Below are 20,211 nucleotides of genomic sequence, written 5' to 3' on the forward strand. Positions count from 1 at the left end.
AGACCGAGATAAGCCACGCCCACCGAGCGTCTTTCCGCTCACCGAGCGTCGTTCCGCCCACCGAGCGTCATTCCGCTCACGGGCTTGTTCCCACCCACCTCAAGTAGTCCTGTCCACAGAACCGTCTCAGCCGTGTAGCATCCTTCCCTAAAAACAGGACCGTCCCTGTAAACATGCTTTGCCGTTCCCTGGGTTAGGAACCTCTACTCAGCTGAGGCTTCGAAGACGCGGCTAAGTCTGCAGTTGCTCGCAGGGGTATGTGTACAGAAACCACCCGAAGTGTCTGAGTCACCAGAGCCACACGGACCGTAACACAGGTGGTCGGCCCTCAGCCGCTTACTGCTGGCTGGCTCTGTCCGCGCTCCCAGGAGGTGGCGCTGCGCACCTCTGGGTGGTGTCCGGGTTTGGTTGCAGCAACAAAGAACCTAATGTCTGGAATAGATCTAGAACTATAATCTCCCAAGGGAAAATTTGTAGTGAGCCAAAAGTTGAAATGCTTTTCCCATTGAAGCTTCCTTGCTTCAAAATGAGACTTTCTGACAGCACGGCAGAGGCCCAAGAAAATATCAATAAGTTGTAAAACAAGAATCAGGGAACTTTAGAAAATCTTGGAAGAAATATTTTTGCCTTCCAGTTTTATTTCTGTGTGTGTATATTTCCCAGTTAAGGTGTTCTAGGATGAGTTTTCTAGAAAATCGAATCACTTCTTCCAAGAGGATCTTTCCACTAAGGTAACAGTTTTCACATGCTCTCTCCTTATTTTGTCACGGTCTTAGGGAAAGCCAGCTTTTAAACAAATGTAGAAGTACTGACATTTTTATATCATTTTGGTAACGGTACATGAGTTCTGCTCTAAGTATCAAAATAAGGCCAAAGTAGCATTCCCCTTTTGCAAGTGAGAATGCTGAGGTTCAGAGTCTAAGCCATGTTCGGTATCCACACAACTAGTAACTGACAAAGCCAAACTAGAATCCACGTGGGCTGGCCGTCGGTCAAGTCCTCTTCCCACCAGACCAGGCACTTGCCTGCTTAAAGAAAGATGAACCACTTTTACAGTAAATCATTTTATTGTTTATGTCCATCACAAAAAATTAGGGAATACGTTAAGCAATGAGGAATAATTACTTGTCAATGTAATTGTATTAAAAATTCTGTATTTTTTCTAAAGAGTGACTTTTAAAAACACCTTAAAATGCATTATAAAATGCCCATAATGTGTGGCGACAAAGTAACATCAAAGCGACAGAAAACCGTTAGATTCTTTCACGAGGCCAGAGTTATCCAGGAATACTGAAGCTAATAAGGTGAGTATAATTATGGTTCCTTGAATGTGAAGTTATTGATGTATATGCAGAAGACAAAGAAATAGATGCAATGGAATGATATTATAGTCTTTATGAAGACTTACGGGCCTAGCTTTCATTTGGAAATGGTGAGGTAGGGATACTTACACCACGGAAATAACATGGTTTATACAGGCAAGAGCAGAGGCACTCTATGAGGTATGAGTGAGAAGACATGATTTCTGTTTACTTCTGTTACCTACCAACAGTGTGACTGTGGAAAAGTTACTTCATGTCTCTGTGCCTCCCTCTCCCATATGTAGATGGCTGCTCAGTAAATACCCACTTCAGAGGACATTCATTATCTGCTCAGCATCCCTCTCTGGGGAACCACTCTTCTCCCATTAAGTGATCCTGGTTGAATGAATAATTACAGTCCTCGTCTAAAGATTTTCCAGCCAGAGGTAGTGGAGACAATTCTTGCTTTTAGTATCCCTGTGCTAGGATGATGTGAAATTGAGGCTGCTAGTTGCCGTCTCCTCCAGCAACTTGAGGGAAGCCTGACTGCAGTGGGAGAGAATAAGAGCAATGCAAAAGAACACAGAGCTGAACAACAGAACACAGGACCTTGGTGATATCATTGGAGTCCTTGGATTCAGCCATAGATGGAAGAAATATCCATCCCTTGTCTTCTCCGTTATCTGAACGAAAACATTGTTTTTTTAATTGGGTTATTTACGTTTTTTTCAGTTTGTGTGTGTGTGTCTGTGTGTGTGGACCACTTTTAAAGTCTTTATTGAATTTATTACAATATTGCTTCTGTTTTATGTTTTGGTTTTTCGGCTGCGAGGCACGTAGGATCTTAACTCCCCGACCAGGGATCAAACCTACACCCCTGCATTGGAAGGCGAAGTCCTAACCACTAGAGTGCCAGGGAAGTCCCTGTTGGTTTTTTTGTGTTTTGTCTGTTTATTTGTTTGCGGTACGCGGGCCTCTCACTGTTGTGGCCTCCCCCGTTGCAGAGCACAGGCTCCGGACGCGCAGGCTCAGCGGCCATGGCTCACGGGCCTAGCCGCTCCGCGGCATGTGGGATCTTCCCGGACCAGGGCACGAACCCGCGTCCCCTGCATTGGCTGGCGGACTCTCAACCACTGCGCCACCAGGGAAGCCCTAATTTCGTACTTTTAATCAAGATGCTGATGTTAAATATAACTGTGCTTAATATCTACTGTGTTTAAATATATGCTGTTTAAATATAACTGCCTTTTGGCTGCTAAAATATATAAAGAGAAGTGTAAAAAACTCTATATCACATTTCTCTTTCCAGCGGGATCTATTAGTGGAGATATTGATGAGTTAATGTCTTCTGATGGTAAGTAGTTAAAAAATTTAATAAATATAACCTTATACATCAATAAGGCTTTTCTAGAATTTATGAGTGGCACATGAGTTAAGAGAAATGAAGAACCCGTATTTTTTAACTGCTTAATGTACTATGATTCATAGTAAGTTATAGGCATCCTTCAGAATTTTTTGCCTGCTTTTTGAGGAAAAAGAATTCATAAGGGGATACTTATCACCTTTACTGAATAAACTTCTGAATTGTTGGCATACTAGCCCTTTTTACACCTGAAGAATTTGGCCAAGAAGAGTAAAACAGTGTATCTGAGTCAAGAGGAAATGTGAAAACATAGTTTTGTAAATACTCCTCCCATGGCCAATTTCAAGCTGCCAATGTGAAGTCAGTATTACTAAGATTAGCCACATCATCGTCTAATCTGAAATAATTCTTAAAAATCAACTAGCTCTAATATGGTAGTTACTTGAGCAGTTACTCTCTGGGCCTCACCTTTCTAAAAGTTCTTGGATTCAGAGTCCTGGTTCCTAACAAATATGTATAGCCGAGACCTAGGAAGTAGCAGCTGTTAAATTAGCCAATGGCACAGTAACCACTTAGACATTTATCAGACACTTCCATAAAAGCAGAGAATTTCAGCATAGTTATTAATTTACGTCTAGTTCCTTTCTCTGTTTTCAAAGTGGTAGCTTATTTAGCAGATCAGAGAAAATACTTTGACCAGTGTTTCTGAATCATAAATTTTAGTGACAAGTTCAACCAATAAAAATTAACTTCTGTTTCTCAAGCTAACACCTATAATCAATGCATAAAATGTCTTTAAAGAAGAATCTATCAAAATATACACAAAATACAAGTCATTAATTTGATCATTACATTTCCTATTACGTATTTTTAAAAAACTTGCTGTATAACATGGGAAACATAATTTGGCTTGATTTTTTTTTTTTTTTTTTTTGCGGTAGTCGGGCCTCTCACTGTTGTGGCCTCCCCCAGTGTGGAGCACAGGCTCTGGACATGCAGGCCCAGCGGCCACGGCTCACGGGCCCAGCCGCTCCACGGCATGTGTGATCCTCCCGGACCGGGGCACGAACCCGTGTCCCCTGCATTGGCAGGCGGACTCCCAACCACTGCGCCACCAGGGAAGCCCTGGCTTGATGTTTTTGATAGCATTTTATGTTAGACATCATTACCTGTATGTAGAAACCATCTTTAACACTGAATTTATTTTTTGCTTGCAGTGTTTCCACTTTTACGGCTTTCTCCGACCCCGGCAGATGACTACAACTTTAATTTAGATGATAATGAAGGAGTTTGTGATCTGTTTGATGTCCAGATACTAAATTATTAGACTCCATGGAAACTTGGGACTGTTATCTACCTCTAACTGTGTAACATTTTAGACGTCTTAATAACCTAAGTATTTAAAATAATGAATGTAACGCCTTTTTAGTTCACTGATTCTGAAATGTTCTTCCCTAATACTTTCTTTTTTACTTCACAAAACTTCAACCATAAGAACAAAGGATTCTGATTGCTTCAGGGGAAAAAGTGATTTCATATCCACCGACTCCCTACCCTCAAGTAATTACATTCTGGAATTTCAACTTTTCCTCCCATTCTGAATCCTTCTGTTTTTTTTTTTTTCCTTATATGAGAGGAAAGTTAAAGTAGACTTAAGGTCATCAAAAACAAAAGAAGTTGGCCAAGGGCTCATCATTTGTTTGTCTTACATTTTTACTGCCACGAGACTGTCCATTTTTCTGTGTACCCTCTGATCCAGACATTCACTGCCACTTATAAAGTGAAGGGTGTAAACTAGGATATGTTAACTGTTTCAGTGAACAGATTTTGTGAAGTGCCTTCTGTTTTAGCACTTTAAGTTTATCACATTTTGTTGACTTCTGACATTCCACTTTCCTAGGTTATAGGAAAGATCTGTTTATGTAGTTTGTTTTTAAAATGTGCCAATGCCTGTACATTAACAAGATTTTTTAAAATAAAACTGTATAAAGCATTTAATTTATTGGTCTTTTTGGGGAATCTGATGCATCACCAGTGTATTACAACTGAGCCATTAATCTTGTAGCTTCATCAACATCAACTGGTTCGTTTTCACGACACTGCTGAGGAATCTGGAGAGAAAAGTACATTTAAAAATTTAGATAACAATAGCAAACAGAAATGACATAATCTACTGACATATAATCTATTATTCAATATAATTTCTTCTAGTTGTACTTTTGGAAATAGAACAATAAAGTTCCATATTTTAGACTCAATGTTTTAAAGTCTGAATAAGCTATACATACTACAGAGCCAAATACTAAAAATGACAATCAATACAGGCTTTGAAAATTTGGAGTTTATTAGCCAGAACGAAAGGAAGTGACTTCCACTCACCAGCTGTTTCTGCACAGGTTCAAGGGAAAGGTCTTTTACGAACCATGCAACTACCTTTTGCATATATACAAAAGCTTCATTCACGATGTTAACTTTTTCATCATTCACGATGTTCATCTTTTAAAAAAAGAAAAAGAGCATTAATCCATGGTCTCACAACCATTAAGGATAAAAATATAGGCTACCTTAATTTAATCTTGTCACCCCCCAAATCTATAAACTCTTATCAATCCTACCAATTTATGGAGACAATTTACCCTAAAATTCTTACAGTCTTATTGGGACATTTTAGACAAAAGGTTCTGTCTTTTTAAAAATAAGAATTGTGTGGATATACCTCATACCTTGACTTTCCTGGAATAAACGGGCCAAAATATGTGACCACTATGTTTCTAAGCTACGGTGCTATCCTCTCTCATCTGTAAAATGAGGAACCTGGCTGGCATGCTTCCAGTGTCCTTCTAACAGTACGTCTCTGAATCCTTCCTTGATGGAAGTGCCTGGCAGTCTCCTGAGGACAGCGGCCCCTGTAGCCGTCCTCGCTTGAATCTGAAAGGTGGGGGTGGTATTCTTGTTCTTCACAGCTGCTCCCCAACCATTTCTCCTTCAAAACTTTTAGCTCTTTTGCACCTTATGCATCAGGACATTCTGACACCCCTCTCCTCATTACTGTCACCTACCAACACCGTGATTACTTGCTCCTTCGTGAAAGATCTCAGACCATGGCTCACTGACCCCTCTCACGCCTGGCGTCGCTGCTTAGTGGCTACGACAAAAACCTATCCTATGGCTTCTTAATCTCTTCAGGGCCTCACCTCCAGGGGTCTTTTCCACGACCTACCTTGCCATCACTCTCACGCATTACCTTAGGCGGCATCATTACCTGTTACCGCACCACCTCCTATCCTTCTATTCACTTATTTTATTAATAGTTCTTAAATCTCACTGAAATCTTTTCCCACCAAGTTCACTATTGTTCACATGTTCATATCCCCGCTTTTTCCTTTAGCCTGCACAGATTACATGACCACTGATCAGTCGCTCCTTCACACCCTAACTCTACTTCCCTTCTCTCCCTCAGTCAGACTTCCCTGCCAACCTAGTTAAACTCAGGTATCAGCCTTTTCTGAGCCCAAAACTGAAGCTCTAGAAAATCATAACTGGCTGACTGGCTTCACTTTAAGTTCGTGGCCACCAACTTCAATTTACCATGTATATAGTACCTGGCGATCGTGCGACCTCCCCCTAAGTTAGGCTGCTTTCTCAGAAAAGTGTTCGATACTTTCTCCAACCAGGCTGCCTACCCACAGATCTTCTCCATTAGCAACCGTAGAGCTTCTAGGACTTCCTATCCAAACAAAATAATTTTCCTCAAATACACCAAGCCTTCACCCAGCTGGGGGTCTCTGCACTCACTATTCTTTCTGCCTAGGACATGCTGCTCCCAACACTTCCCAGCAGTTTGCATCACTGGCTCCTGTCAGGCAGGTCTTGGCTTCAATGTCAACCCTGAAGACAATTCTATCTAAAACTGTCACCCCCAAACCCCAGTCATATCACCCAGCTTTATTTCCTTTATAGCATCTCCAAAGTCATGAAATTGCTCCACCAAAAAGTTTAACTCAGCTAATTCATGAAGACTGAAAGATAAAATGTTACATTTCTATGGACCATTATGATAATTACTAAGTCCTCTAGAGGGGACTCCACCTACTACTTAAGCTTGAAAACATTTTCTTGAATAATTTCCTTAAGGAGTCTACTTAATCTTGAAGAACTTTCCCATTCCCCAAATATTTTGAAAAAAAGATAAAGCAACTCCTTTCTTTTCAAATTTTGTATTTTAAGAAACAAAATATTTTATCTTCTATTTTTAGGTTTTTATCTGAGCTATAGATATCTTCAGAGAAATAAGATTTACTGAGAAGAAAAAGAATGGGTGTTGACTGACATTCCATGTCTTGGCTCTGGTTGAAAGCTTCCTGAATATATATGAGTTTAGAGATAATTTTTCCATACCATGGTTTTTTATGATTTCTATGCTCTGAGAAAACTATTAAAACTGTTACTTGGAGCCTCATACATTTGCAGTTAAAATGCCTTCTTCCTTTTGCACTTGAATTCAAGAAAGGGAGGTTATTTTTCTGCATCGTTGTTTCTTTTTTGAAACAAATGTTTAACAATCATCTTGCTTTTGTAGGAAAGGCTAAGAACCTGTTTTAAATATTAGCATTCAGTTTTTCAGTAGCTTTACAATTATGCTTTTCTTGTAAACAATAAAGTCAGAGTGCTTAAGTGATACTAACCTTCTTCAGATTAGTGGTAACTGGCTTTGCCTTATTTTTAACCTTAAAGCTTTTTCGGCTGGCTACCTGGAATACATTCCTGGACTTCTGTCCTCTTAGTTTGTTCTTGGCCATTGTCTAGGCAAGAAAGAAGAGGAGCTCAATTCAGTTGCCCATGTTTATGAACTGTAAATCAATTTAAGTTTTGGAAGTAAAGGTACCAATTAAATCTAAGAAGTTCCACCTTCCTCCTGATTATTTTTAAAATTGCTGCTTGTATTAAAATTATCTCCATGTCCTTTCGGTCCTACTAGATTTTTCTGTTTCAGTGCAGAGTGTGTAGCTAATTCTTTTCTGCATCTCCGGCACCTGGCCCATAAGAGGCTCCACATTAATTTCTGCCAGTTAGATTCATTAATTAACATTCTCAACACAACAGTTGTTTTCTTTCAGCTCTCTGCAGCATCTGACAATGCTAACCATCACCATCCATCCTTCTGATAGTTTACATACTGCTATTCCATTCTGGTTCCTTTCATACTCTACGACTGACTCTCTTCTCCCTCCTTCCTTCATTCCTTTTTACTTGTCCCATTTTCACTCCTGTGCGCACCTCCTCAAAACCAGTACTTAAGCTTACACTTCCTAGCCCCCGCGTTAAATTACTTTCATGACTTCCGCATCACCTCTATGTGAATGGCTCTTGCCTAAAAACTGTAGGTATTATCTCTGTTCTATAGCTAAACACAGTAAGCCTATAAATTCTACTTGAGAAACATCTCTGAAACCTGTCTTTAACAATGCACGTGAGGAACAATTTAAAAAATATTAATAGTTAAGATTTATTAAGCTTTTACTACATGTACAGCACTATGCTAACATTTTATGTGTTTTGACTAATTTACTCCTTACAACAACACTTCGTAGGACGTATTATTATCATTATACAGATTAAAAAAAAAACTGATGCAAAGAGAAGTTAATCTGCCCATTGTTACACTATTAGTAGTCAGAGAATGCCAAGATTCAAAGCCAAGCAGACTAGATCCTGAGCTCTCATTATGTGATGTGGCCTCTCGTATATAAATAAAAATGCAGTACAAAAACATGATTTACTACTGCCTAGTTCAGGACTGGGTTACTGCTTTAGTCCCTACGACTATTTGGTTAGACTCTGGGTTGGGACCAACTATACCCATGGACCAAATCAGGTCAGGCACCCGTCTTTGTAAATGATGTTTTATTAGAACGCAGCTACGTCCATTCGATTATGTATGTTTTGTCTGTGGCTGCTTTCCTGCGACAACTGTGGCTCGCAAAGCCTAAAATATTTACTATTTGGTCCTTTACAGAAAGACTGTCAACCCCTGGCTTAAGCCACATGCATTCAAGTCTATCCTGCGTAGTGGTATGAAATGAACCGTCCCAATGGTAAAATCCTTCACTGGCTCCTCCAACCCACAAGGTTTTTGTCCTGACATATTGCTGCTGGAAACCTGACTCTAGCATAAATCTGTCAAAGGTATCTCCTGCTATTTCTCTATACCTACTCTAGTCTACTAATCACTCTCTGAAGACACCTTGCACATTCTTCCTTTCTTCCCTTTGCTCACATTGTATCTCTCCTCCTTCAATGTCTAGCCTCAGGAACAAGAGAGACAGCAATGGTTCCGAACCCCAACAGAACTTCTTCTTAAAAAAAAAAAAAAAAAAAAAAAATATGGGGCTTCCCTAGTGGCCCAGTGGTTGAGAGTCCGCCTGCCGATGCAGGGGACACGGGTTCGTGTCCCGGTCTGGGAAGATCCCACATGCCGTGAAGCGGCTGGGCCCGTGAGCCGTGGCCGCTGAGCCTGTGTGTCCGGAGCCTGTGCTCCGCAACGGGAGAGGCCACAACAGTGAGAGGACCACATACCGCAAAAAAAAAAAAAAAAAAAAAAAAAAAGAACACAGTAGGAAATACATGATTATTATAGAAGCAGAAAATACACATAAACCACCCCTAAATTAAATAATCTAAAATCCTTCCGATAAGTAACCAAAATCCAACCATTCATCTAGTATTCATTAATCAATTACTATGTACCAAGTGTGGTACAGAACCTATATACATACATATGAAACATATACAAACACAAGAAACATAAAGATAGGTGCTGTAACTGACAGCATACGAGTGGAGTCACAGAAGGGAAAGTTCCAATCGAGCTGGGGACTCGAGGAAGGTTCGTGGAGAAGGTGAGAGCCTAGCTGTGGGGGTAGGGGGATAGGGATTTTCTCTAACAACCACGTGGAAACTGGTGACAACAGAACAACCCAAAACTGGTACCCTGCCGTGGGCTGAAGGCCCAGCAGGCATGGGGGTTTTAGGCCTGAGCCAACAGGCCTGCGGCCGAGTAGGGCTGCCTAAGGCAGCAAGCGACGACGGAACGGAGCCTCCCGACGGCAGCAGCCCGCGGTCCCGTCTCAATCCTCAGAAACTTCACGCCAGCGCGCCGGAAAATTTTTTTTATTAATCTCTCACCAGTCCTCCGCTACCCTCGGGCAGGGGTATAAGCTCCACGTAACGCCAGCAGTACGCACAGGATCCAGGAAGTTCCGGAATGAGGAAGCCAGCCAACGGTCCTCTCTCAGGTCGTAGTTCCGCCCACCGAGATAAGCTCCGCCCACAGGGCGGAGTCTTGTCCCGTGAGCTTGGTCTGCAGACCGAGATAAGCCACGCCCACCGAGCGTCTTTCCGCTCACCGAGCGTCGTTCCGCCCACCGAGCGTCATTCCGCTCACGGGCTTGTTCCCACCCACCTCAAGTAGTCCTGTCCACAGAACCGTCTCAGCCGTGTAGCATCCTTCCCTAAAAACAGGACCGTCCCTGTAAACATGCTTTGCCGTTCCCTGGGTTAGGAACCTCTACTCAGCTGAGGCTTCGAAGACGCGGCTAAGTCTGCAGTTGCTCGCAGGGGTATGTGTACAGAAACCACCCGAAGTGTCTGAGTCACCAGAGCCACACGGACCGTAACACAGGTGGTCGGCCCTCAGCCGCTTACTGCTGGCTGGCTCTGTCCGCGCTCCCAGGAGGTGGCGCTGCGCACCTCTGGGTGGTGTCCGGGTTTGGTTGCAGCAACAAAGAACCTAATGTCTGGAATAGATCTAGAACTATAATCTCCCAAGGGAAAATTTGTAGTGAGCCAAAAGTTGAAATGCTTTTCCCATTGAAGCTTCCTTGCTTCAAAATGAGACTTTCTGACAGCACGGCAGAGGCCCAAGAAAATATCAATAAGTTGTAAAACAAGAATCAGGGAACTTTAGAAAATCTTGGAAGAAATATTTTTGCCTTCCAGTTTTATTTCTGTGTGTGTATATTTCCCAGTTAAGGTGTTCTAGGATGAGTTTTCTAGAAAATCGAATCACTTCTTCCAAGAGGATCTTTCCACTAAGGTAACAGTTTTCACATGCTCTCTCCTTATTTTGTCACGGTCTTAGGGAAAGCCAGCTTTTAAACAAATGTAGAAGTACTGACATTTTTATATCATTTTGGTAACGGTACATGAGTTCTGCTCTAAGTATCAAAATAAGGCCAAAGTAGCATTCCCCTTTTGCAAGTGAGAATGCTGAGGTTCAGAGTCTAAGCCATGTTCGGTATCCACACAACTAGTAACTGACAAAGCCAAACTAGAATCCACGTGGGCTGGCCGTCGGTCAAGTCCTCTTCCCACCAGACCAGGCACTTGCCTGCTTAAAGAAAGATGAACCACTTTTACAGTAAATCATTTTATTGTTTATGTCCATCACAAAAAATTAGGGAATACGTTAAGCAATGAGGAATAATTACTTGTCAATGTAATTGTATTAAAAATTCTGTATTTTTTCTAAAGAGTGACTTTTAAAAACACCTTAAAATGCATTATAAAATGCCCATAATGTGTGGCGACAAAGTAACATCAAAGCGACAGAAAACCGTTAGATTCTTTCACGAGGCCAGAGTTATCCAGGAATACTGAAGCTAATAAGGTGAGTATAATTATGGTTCCTTGAATGTGAAGTTATTGATGTATATGCAGAAGACAAAGAAATAGATGCAATGGAATGATATTATAGTCTTTATGAAGACTTACGGGCCTAGCTTTCATTTGGAAATGGTGAGGTAGGGATACTTACACCACGGAAATAACATGGTTTATACAGGCAAGAGCAGAGGCACTCTATGAGGTATGAGTGAGAAGACATGATTTCTGTTTACTTCTGTTACCTACCAACAGTGTGACTGTGGAAAAGTTACTTCATGTCTCTGTGCCTCCCTCTCCCATATGTAGATGGCTGCTCAGTAAATACCCACTTCAGAGGACATTCATTATCTGCTCAGCATCCCTCTCTGGGGAACCACTCTTCTCCCATTAAGTGATCCTGGTTGAATGAATAATTACAGTCCTCGTCTAAAGATTTTCCAGCCAGAGGTAGTGGAGACAATTCTTGCTTTTAGTATCCCTGTGCTAGGATGATGTGAAATTGAGGCTGCTAGTTGCCGTCTCCTCCAGCAACTTGAGGGAAGCCTGACTGCAGTGGGAGAGAATAAGAGCAATGCAAAAGAACACAGAGCTGAACAACAGAACACAGGACCTTGGTGATATCATTGGAGTCCTTGGATTCAGCCATAGATGGAAGAAATATCCATCCCTTGTCTTCTCCGTTATCTGAACGAAAACATTGTTTTTTTAATTGGGTTATTTACGTTTTTTTCAGTTTGTGTGTGTGTGTCTGTGTGTGTGGACCACTTTTAAAGTCTTTATTGAATTTATTACAATATTGCTTCTGTTTTATGTTTTGGTTTTTCGGCTGCGAGGCACGTAGGATCTTAACTCCCCGACCAGGGATCAAACCTACACCCCTGCATTGGAAGGCGAAGTCCTAACCACTAGAGTGCCAGGGAAGTCCCTGTTGGTTTTTTTGTGTTTTGTCTGTTTATTTGTTTGCGGTACGCGGGCCTCTCACTGTTGTGGCCTCCCCCGTTGCAGAGCACAGGCTCCGGACGCGCAGGCTCAGCGGCCATGGCTCACGGGCCTAGCCGCTCCGCGGCATGTGGGATCTTCCCGGACCAGGGCACGAACCCGCGTCCCCTGCATTGGCTGGCGGACTCTCAACCACTGCGCCACCAGGGAAGCCCTAATTTCGTACTTTTAATCAAGATGCTGATGTTAAATATAACTGTGCTTAATATCTACTGTGTTTAAATATATGCTGTTTAAATATAACTGCCTTTTGGCTGCTAAAATATATAAAGAGAAGTGTAAAAAACTCTATATCACATTTCTCTTTCCAGCGGGATCTATTAGTGGAGATATTGATGAGTTAATGTCTTCTGATGGTAAGTAGTTAAAAAATTTAATAAATATAACCTTATACATCAATAAGGCTTTTCTAGAATTTATGAGTGGCACATGAGTTAAGAGAAATGAAGAACCCGTATTTTTTAACTGCTTAATGTACTATGATTCATAGTAAGTTATAGGCATCCTTCAGAATTTTTTGCCTGCTTTTTGAGGAAAAAGAATTCATAAGGGGATACTTATCACCTTTACTGAATAAACTTCTGAATTGTTGGCATACTAGCCCTTTTTACACCTGAAGAATTTGGCCAAGAAGAGTAAAACAGTGTATCTGAGTCAAGAGGAAATGTGAAAACATAGTTTTGTAAATACTCCTCCCATGGCCAATTTCAAGCTGCCAATGTGAAGTCAGTATTACTAAGATTAGCCACATCATCGTCTAATCTGAAATAATTCTTAAAAATCAACTAGCTCTAATATGGTAGTTACTTGAGCAGTTACTCTCTGGGCCTCACCTTTCTAAAAGTTCTTGGATTCAGAGTCCTGGTTCCTAACAAATATGTATAGCCGAGACCTAGGAAGTAGCAGCTGTTAAATTAGCCAATGGCACAGTAACCACTTAGACATTTATCAGACACTTCCATAAAAGCAGAGAATTTCAGCATAGTTATTAATTTACGTCTAGTTCCTTTCTCTGTTTTCAAAGTGGTAGCTTATTTAGCAGATCAGAGAAAATACTTTGACCAGTGTTTCTGAATCATAAATTTTAGTGACAAGTTCAACCAATAAAAATTAACTTCTGTTTCTCAAGCTAACACCTATAATCAATGCATAAAATGTCTTTAAAGAAGAATCTATCAAAATATACACAAAATACAAGTCATTAATTTGATCATTACATTTCCTATTACGTATTTTTAAAAAACTTGCTGTATAACATGGGAAACATAATTTGGCTTGATTTTTTTTTTTTTTTTTTTTGCGGTAGTCGGGCCTCTCACTGTTGTGGCCTCCCCCAGTGTGGAGCACAGGCTCTGGACATGCAGGCCCAGCGGCCACGGCTCACGGGCCCAGCCGCTCCACGGCATGTGTGATCCTCCCGGACCGGGGCACGAACCCGTGTCCCCTGCATTGGCAGGCGGACTCCCAACCACTGCGCCACCAGGGAAGCCCTGGCTTGATGTTTTTGATAGCATTTTATGTTAGACATCATTACCTGTATGTAGAAACCATCTTTAACACTGAATTTATTTTTTGCTTGCAGTGTTTCCACTTTTACGGCTTTCTCCGACCCCGGCAGATGACTACAACTTTAATTTAGATGATAATGAAGGAGTTTGTGATCTGTTTGATGTCCAGATACTAAATTATTAGACTCCATGGAAACTTGGGACTGTTATCTACCTCTAACTGTGTAACATTTTAGACGTCTTAATAACCTAAGTATTTAAAATAATGAATGTAACGCCTTTTTAGTTCACTGATTCTGAAATGTTCTTCCCTAATACTTTCTTTTTTACTTCACAAAACTTCAACCATAAGAACAAAGGATTCTGATTGCTTCAGGGGAAAAAGTGATTTCATATCCACCGACTCCCTACCCTCAAGTAATTACATTCTGGAATTTCAACTTTTCCTCCCATTCTGAATCCTTCTGTTTTTTTTTTTTTCCTTATATGAGAGGAAAGTTAAAGTAGACTTAAGGTCATCAAAAACAAAAGAAGTTGGCCAAGGGCTCATCATTTGTTTGTCTTACATTTTTACTGCCACGAGACTGTCCATTTTTCTGTGTACCCTCTGATCCAGACATTCACTGCCACTTATAAAGTGAAGGGTGTAAACTAGGATATGTTAACTGTTTCAGTGAACAGATTTTGTGAAGTGCCTTCTGTTTTAGCACTTTAAGTTTATCACATTTTGTTGACTTCTGACATTCCACTTTCCTAGGTTATAGGAAAGATCTGTTTATGTAGTTTGTTTTTAAAATGTGCCAATGCCTGTACATTAACAAGATTTTTTAAAATAAAACTGTATAAAGCATTTAATTTATTGGTCTTTTTGGGGAATCTGATGCATCACCAGTGTATTACAACTGAGCCATTAATCTTGTAGCTTCATCAACATCAACTGGTTCGTTTTCACGACACTGCTGAGGAATCTGGAGAGAAAAGTACATTTAAAAATTTAGATAACAATAGCAAACAGAAATGACATAATCTACTGACATATAATCTATTATTCAATATAATTTCTTCTAGTTGTACTTTTGGAAATAGAACAATAAAGTTCCATATTTTAGACTCAATGTTTTAAAGTCTGAATAAGCTATACATACTACAGAGCCAAATACTAAAAATGACAATCAATACAGGCTTTGAAAATTTGGAGTTTATTAGCCAGAACGAAAGGAAGTGACTTCCACTCACCAGCTGTTTCTGCACAGGTTCAAGGGAAAGGTCTTTTACGAACCATGCAACTACCTTTTGCATATATACAAAAGCTTCATTCACGATGTTAACTTTTTCATCATTCACGATGTTCATCTTTTAAAAAAAGAAAAAGAGCATTAATCCATGGTCTCACAACCATTAAGGATAAAAATATAGGCTACCTTAATTTAATCTTGTCACCCCCCAAATCTATAAACTCTTATCAATCCTACCAATTTATGGAGACAATTTACCCTAAAATTCTTACAGTCTTATTGGGACATTTTAGACAAAAGGTTCTGTCTTTTTAAAAATAAGAATTGTGTGGATATACCTCATACCTTGACTTTCCTGGAATAAACGGGCCAAAATATGTGACCACTATGTTTCTAAGCTACGGTGCTATCCTCTCTCATCTGTAAAATGAGGAACCTGGCTGGCATGCTTCCAGTGTCCTTCTAACAGTACGTCTCTGAATCCTTCCTTGATGGAAGTGCCTGGCAGTCTCCTGAGGACAGCGGCCCCTGTAGCCGTCCTCGCTTGAATCTGAAAGGTGGGGGTGGTATTCTTGTTCTTCACAGCTGCTCCCCAACCATTTCTCCTTCAAAACTTTTAGCTCTTTTGCACCTTATGCATCAGGACATTCTGACACCCCTCTCCTCATTACTGTCACCTACCAACACCGTGATTACTTGCTCCTTCGTGAAAGATCTCAGACCATGGCTCACTGACCCCTCTCACGCCTGGCGTCGCTGCTTAGTGGCTACGACAAAAACCTATCCTATGGCTTCTTAATCTCTTCAGGGCCTCACCTCCAGGGGTCTTTTCCACGACCTACCTTGCCATCACTCTCACGCATTACCTTAGGCGGCATCATTACCTGTTACCGCACCACCTCCTATCCTTCTATTCACTTATTTTATTAATAGTTCTTAAATCTCACTGAAATCTTTTCCCACCAAGTTCACTATTGTTCACATGTTCATATCCCCGCTTTTTCCTTTAGCCTGCACAGATTACATGACCACTGATCAGTCGCTCCTTCACACCCTAACTCTACTTCCCTTCTCTCCCTCAGTCAGACTTCCCTGCCAACCTAGTTAAACTCAGGTATCAGCCTTTTCTGAGCCCAAAACTGAAGCTCTAGAAAATCATAACTGGCTGACTGGCTTCACTTTAAGTTCGTGGCCACCAACTTCAATTTACCATGTATATAGTACCTGGCGATCGTGCGACCTCCCCCTAAGTTAGGCTGCTTTCTCAGAAAAGTGTTCGATACTTTCTCCAACCAGGCTGCCTACCCACAGATCTTCTCCATTAGCAACCGTAGAGCTTCTAGGACTTCCTATCCAAACAAAATAATTTTCCTCAAATACACCAAGCCTTCACCCAGCTGGGGGTCTCTGCACTCACTATTCTTTCTGCCTAGGACATGCTGCTCCCAACACTTCCCAGCAGTTTGCATCACTGGCTCCTGTCAGGCAGGTCTTGGCTTCAATGTCAACCCTGAAGACAATTCTATCTAAAACTGTCACCCCCAAACCCCAGTCATATCACCCAGCTTTATTTCCTTTATAGCATCTCCAAAGTCATGAAATTGCTCCACCAAAAAGTTTAACTCAGCTAATTCATGAAGACTGAAAGATAAAATGTTACATTTCTATGGACCATTATGATAATTACTAAGTCCTCTAGAGGGGACTCCACCTACTACTTAAGCTTGAAAACATTTTCTTGAATAATTTCCTTAAGGAGTCTACTTAATCTTGAAGAACTTTCCCATTCCCCAAATATTTTGAAAAAAAGATAAAGCAACTCCTTTCTTTTCAAATTTTGTATTTTAAGAAACAAAATATTTTATCTTCTATTTTTAGGTTTTTATCTGAGCTATAGATATCTTCAGAGAAATAAGATTTACTGAGAAGAAAAAGAATGGGTGTTGACTGACATTCCATGTCTTGGCTCTGGTTGAAAGCTTCCTGAATATATATGAGTTTAGAGATAATTTTTCCATACCATGGTTTTTTATGATTTCTATGCTCTGAGAAAACTATTAAAACTGTTACTTGGAGCCTCATACATTTGCAGTTAAAATGCCTTCTTCCTTTTGCACTTGAATTCAAGAAAGGGAGGTTATTTTTCTGCATCGTTGTTTCTTTTTTGAAACAAATGTTTAACAATCATCTTGCTTTTGTAGGAAAGGCTAAGAACCTGTTTTAAATATTAGCATTCAGTTTTTCAGTAGCTTTACAATTATGCTTTTCTTGTAAACAATAAAGTCAGAGTGCTTAAGTGATACTAACCTTCTTCAGATTAGTGGTAACTGGCTTTGCCTTATTTTTAACCTTAAAGCTTTTTCGGCTGGCTACCTGGAATACATTCCTGGACTTCTGTCCTCTTAGTTTGTTCTTGGCCATTGTCTAGGCAAGAAAGAAGAGGAGCTCAATTCAGTTGCCCATGTTTATGAACTGTAAATCAATTTAAGTTTTGGAAGTAAAGGTACCAATTAAATCTAAGAAGTTCCACCTTCCTCCTGATTATTTTTAAAATTGCTGCTTGTATTAAAATTATCTCCATGTCCTTTCGGTCCTACTAGATTTTTCTGTTTCAGTGCAGAGTGTGTAGCTAATTCTTTTCTGCATCTCCGGCACCTGGCCCATAAGAGGCTCCACATTAATTTCTGCCAGTTAGATTCATTAATTAACATTCTCAACACAACAGTTGTTTTCTTTCAGCTCTCTGCAGCATCTGACAATGCTAACCATCACCATCCATCCTTCTGATAGTTTACATACTGCTATTCCATTCTGGTTCCTTTCATACTCTACGACTGACTCTCTTCTCCCTCCTTCCTTCATTCCTTTTTACTTGTCCCATTTTCACTCCTGTGCGCACCTCCTCAAAACCAGTACTTAAGCTTACACTTCCTAGCCCCCGCGTTAAATTACTTTCATGACTTCCGCATCACCTCTATGTGAATGGCTCTTGCCTAAAAACTGTAGGTATTATCTCTGTTCTATAGCTAAACACAGTAAGCCTATAAATTCTACTTGAGAAACATCTCTGAAACCTGTCTTTAACAATGCACGTGAGGAACAATTTAAAAAATATTAATAGTTAAGATTTATTAAGCTTTTACTACATGTACAGCACTATGCTAACATTTTATGTGTTTTGACTAATTTACTCCTTACAACAACACTTCGTAGGACGTATTATTATCATTATACAGATTAAAAAAAAAACTGATGCAAAGAGAAGTTAATCTGCCCATTGTTACACTATTAGTAGTCAGAGAATGCCAAGATTCAAAGCCAAGCAGACTAGATCCTGAGCTCTCATTATGTGATGTGGCCTCTCGTATATAAATAAAAATGCAGTACAAAAACATGATTTACTACTGCCTAGTTCAGGACTGGGTTACTGCTTTAGTCCCTACGACTATTTGGTTAGACTCTGGGTTGGGACCAACTATACCCATGGACCAAATCAGGTCAGGCACCCGTCTTTGTAAATGATGTTTTATTAGAACGCAGCTACGTCCATTCGATTATGTATGTTTTGTCTGTGGCTGCTTTCCTGCGACAACTGTGGCTCGCAAAGCCTAAAATATTTACTATTTGGTCCTTTACAGAAAGACTGTCAACCCCTGGCTTAAGCCACATGCATTCAAGTCTATCCTGCGTAGTGGTATGAAATGAACCGTCCCAATGGTAAAATCCTTCACTGGCTCCTCCAACCCACAAGGTTTTTGTCCTGACATATTGCTGCTGGAAACCTGACTCTAGCATAAATCTGTCAAAGGTATCTCCTGCTATTTCTCTATACCTACTCTAGTCTACTAATCACTCTCTGAAGACACCTTGCACATTCTTCCTTTCTTCCCTTTGCTCACATTGTATCTCTCCTCCTTCAATGTCTAGCCTCAGGAACAAGAGAGACAGCAATGGTTCCGAACCCCAACAGAACTTCTTCTTAAAAAAAAAAAAAAAAAAAAAAAATATGGGGCTTCCCTAGTGGCCCAGTGGTTGAGAGTCCGCCTGCCGATGCAGGGGACACGGGTTCGTGTCCCGGTCTGGGAAGATCCCACATGCCGTGAAGCGGCTGGGCCCGTGAGCCGTGGCCGCTGAGCCTGTGTGTCCGGAGCCTGTGCTCCGCAACGGGAGAGGCCACAACAGTGAGAGGACCACATACCGCAAAAAAAAAAAAAAAAAAAAAAAAAAAGAACACAGTAGGAAATACATGATTATTATAGAAGCAGAAAATACACATAAACCACCCCTAAATTAAATAATCTAAAATCCTTCCGATAAGTAACCAAAATCCAACCATTCATCTAGTATTCATTAATCAATTACTATGTACCAAGTGTGGTACAGAACCTATATACATACATATGAAACATATACAAACACAAGAAACATAAAGATAGGTGCTGTAACTGACAGCATACGAGTGGAGTCACAGAAGGGAAAGTTCCAATCGAGCTGGGGACTCGAGGAAGGTTCGTGGAGAAGGTGAGAGCCTAGCTGTGGGGGTAGGGGGATAGGGATTTTCTCTAACAACCACGTGGAAACTGGTGACAACAGAACAACCCAAAACTGGTACCCTGCCGTGGGCTGAAGGCCCAGCAGGCATGGGGGTTTTAGGCCTGAGCCAACAGGCCTGCGGCCGAGTAGGGCTGCCTAAGGCAGCAAGCGACGACGGAACGGAGCCTCCCGACGGCAGCAGCCCGCGGTCCCGTCTCAATCCTCAGAAACTTCACGCCAGCGCGCCGGAAAATTTTTTTTATTAATCTCTCACCAGTCCTCCGCTACCCTCGGGCAGGGGTATAAGCTCCACGTAACGCCAGCAGTACGCACAGGATCCAGGAAGTTCCGGAATGAGGAAGCCAGCCAACGGTCCTCTCTCAGGTCGTAGTTCCGCCCACCGAGATAAGCTCCGCCCACAGGGCGGAGTCTTGTCCCGTGAGCTTGGTCTGCAGACCGAGATAAGCCACGCCCACCGAGCGTCTTTCCGCTCACCGAGCGTCGTTCCGCCCACCGAGCGTCATTCCGCTCACGGGCTTGTTCCCACCCACCTCAAGTAGTCCTGTCCACAGAACCGTCTCAGCCGTGTAGCATCCTTCCCTAAAAAC

At 41.2% G+C, this 20,211-nt stretch overlaps 2 protein-coding genes and 2 long non-coding RNA genes across 4 annotated transcripts; 2 read left to right on the forward strand and 2 right to left on the reverse strand.

The window, feature by feature from the left end:
- Positions 1-121: 121 nt before the first annotated feature.
- On the forward strand, positions 122-4,662 carry LOC308629862. The gene is made up of 2 exons (XR_014017720.1): positions 122-2,655; positions 3,882-4,662. It is a non-coding gene; the product is annotated as an uncharacterized lncRNA (long non-coding RNA).
- On the reverse strand, positions 4,647-9,942 carry LOC308629861 (ribosomal biogenesis factor-like). The gene is made up of 4 exons (XM_081258165.1): positions 9,850-9,942; positions 7,350-7,466; positions 5,044-5,160; positions 4,647-4,775 (listed from the first exon to the last, which is right to left on the reverse strand). Exons 2-4 carry the CDS (start codon positions 7,461-7,463, stop codon positions 4,704-4,706), a joined length of 303 nt encoding a protein of 100 aa, XP_081114291.1. The 5' UTR covers positions 7,464-7,466; positions 9,850-9,942; the 3' UTR covers positions 4,647-4,703.
- A 207-nt stretch (positions 9,943-10,149) lies between these two features.
- LOC308629903 lies at positions 10,150-14,690 on the forward strand. The gene is made up of 2 exons (XR_014017734.1): positions 10,150-12,683; positions 13,910-14,690. It is a non-coding gene; the product is annotated as an uncharacterized lncRNA (long non-coding RNA).
- On the reverse strand, positions 14,675-19,970 carry LOC308629902 (ribosomal biogenesis factor-like). Its single transcript, XM_081258228.1, has 4 exons — positions 19,878-19,970; positions 17,378-17,494; positions 15,072-15,188; positions 14,675-14,803 (listed from the first exon to the last, which is right to left on the reverse strand). Exons 2-4 carry the CDS (start codon positions 17,489-17,491, stop codon positions 14,732-14,734), a joined length of 303 nt encoding a protein of 100 aa, XP_081114354.1. The 5' UTR covers positions 17,492-17,494; positions 19,878-19,970; the 3' UTR covers positions 14,675-14,731.
- Between the last annotated feature and the right edge of the window lie 241 nt (positions 19,971-20,211).

Source organism: Mesoplodon bidens (genome assembly GCF_964165515.1).
Source record: "Mesoplodon bidens genome assembly, chromosome: 16".
Lineage (NCBI taxonomy): Eukaryota > Metazoa > Chordata > Mammalia > Artiodactyla > Ziphiidae > Mesoplodon > Mesoplodon bidens.

Excerpts from the sequence above, each read along its gene's own strand:
- LOC308629861 (XM_081258165.1), bottom strand. The coding sequence starts at position 7,463 with ATGGCCAAGAACAAACTAAGAGGACAGAAGTCCAGGAATGTATTCCAG. Across the intron at positions 5,161-7,349 it reads TTACCACTAATCTGAAGAAG|ATGAACATCGTGAATGATGA; the intron begins GTTAGTATCACT and ends TTTTTTTAAAAG. Across the intron at positions 4,776-5,043 it reads AACCTGTGCAGAAACAGCTG|ATTCCTCAGCAGTGTCGTGA; the intron begins GTGAGTGGAAGT and ends TTTTCTCTCCAG.
- LOC308629902 (XM_081258228.1), bottom strand. The coding sequence starts at position 17,491 with ATGGCCAAGAACAAACTAAGAGGACAGAAGTCCAGGAATGTATTCCAG. Across the intron at positions 15,189-17,377 it reads TTACCACTAATCTGAAGAAG|ATGAACATCGTGAATGATGA; the intron begins GTTAGTATCACT and ends TTTTTTTAAAAG. Across the intron at positions 14,804-15,071 it reads AACCTGTGCAGAAACAGCTG|ATTCCTCAGCAGTGTCGTGA; the intron begins GTGAGTGGAAGT and ends TTTTCTCTCCAG.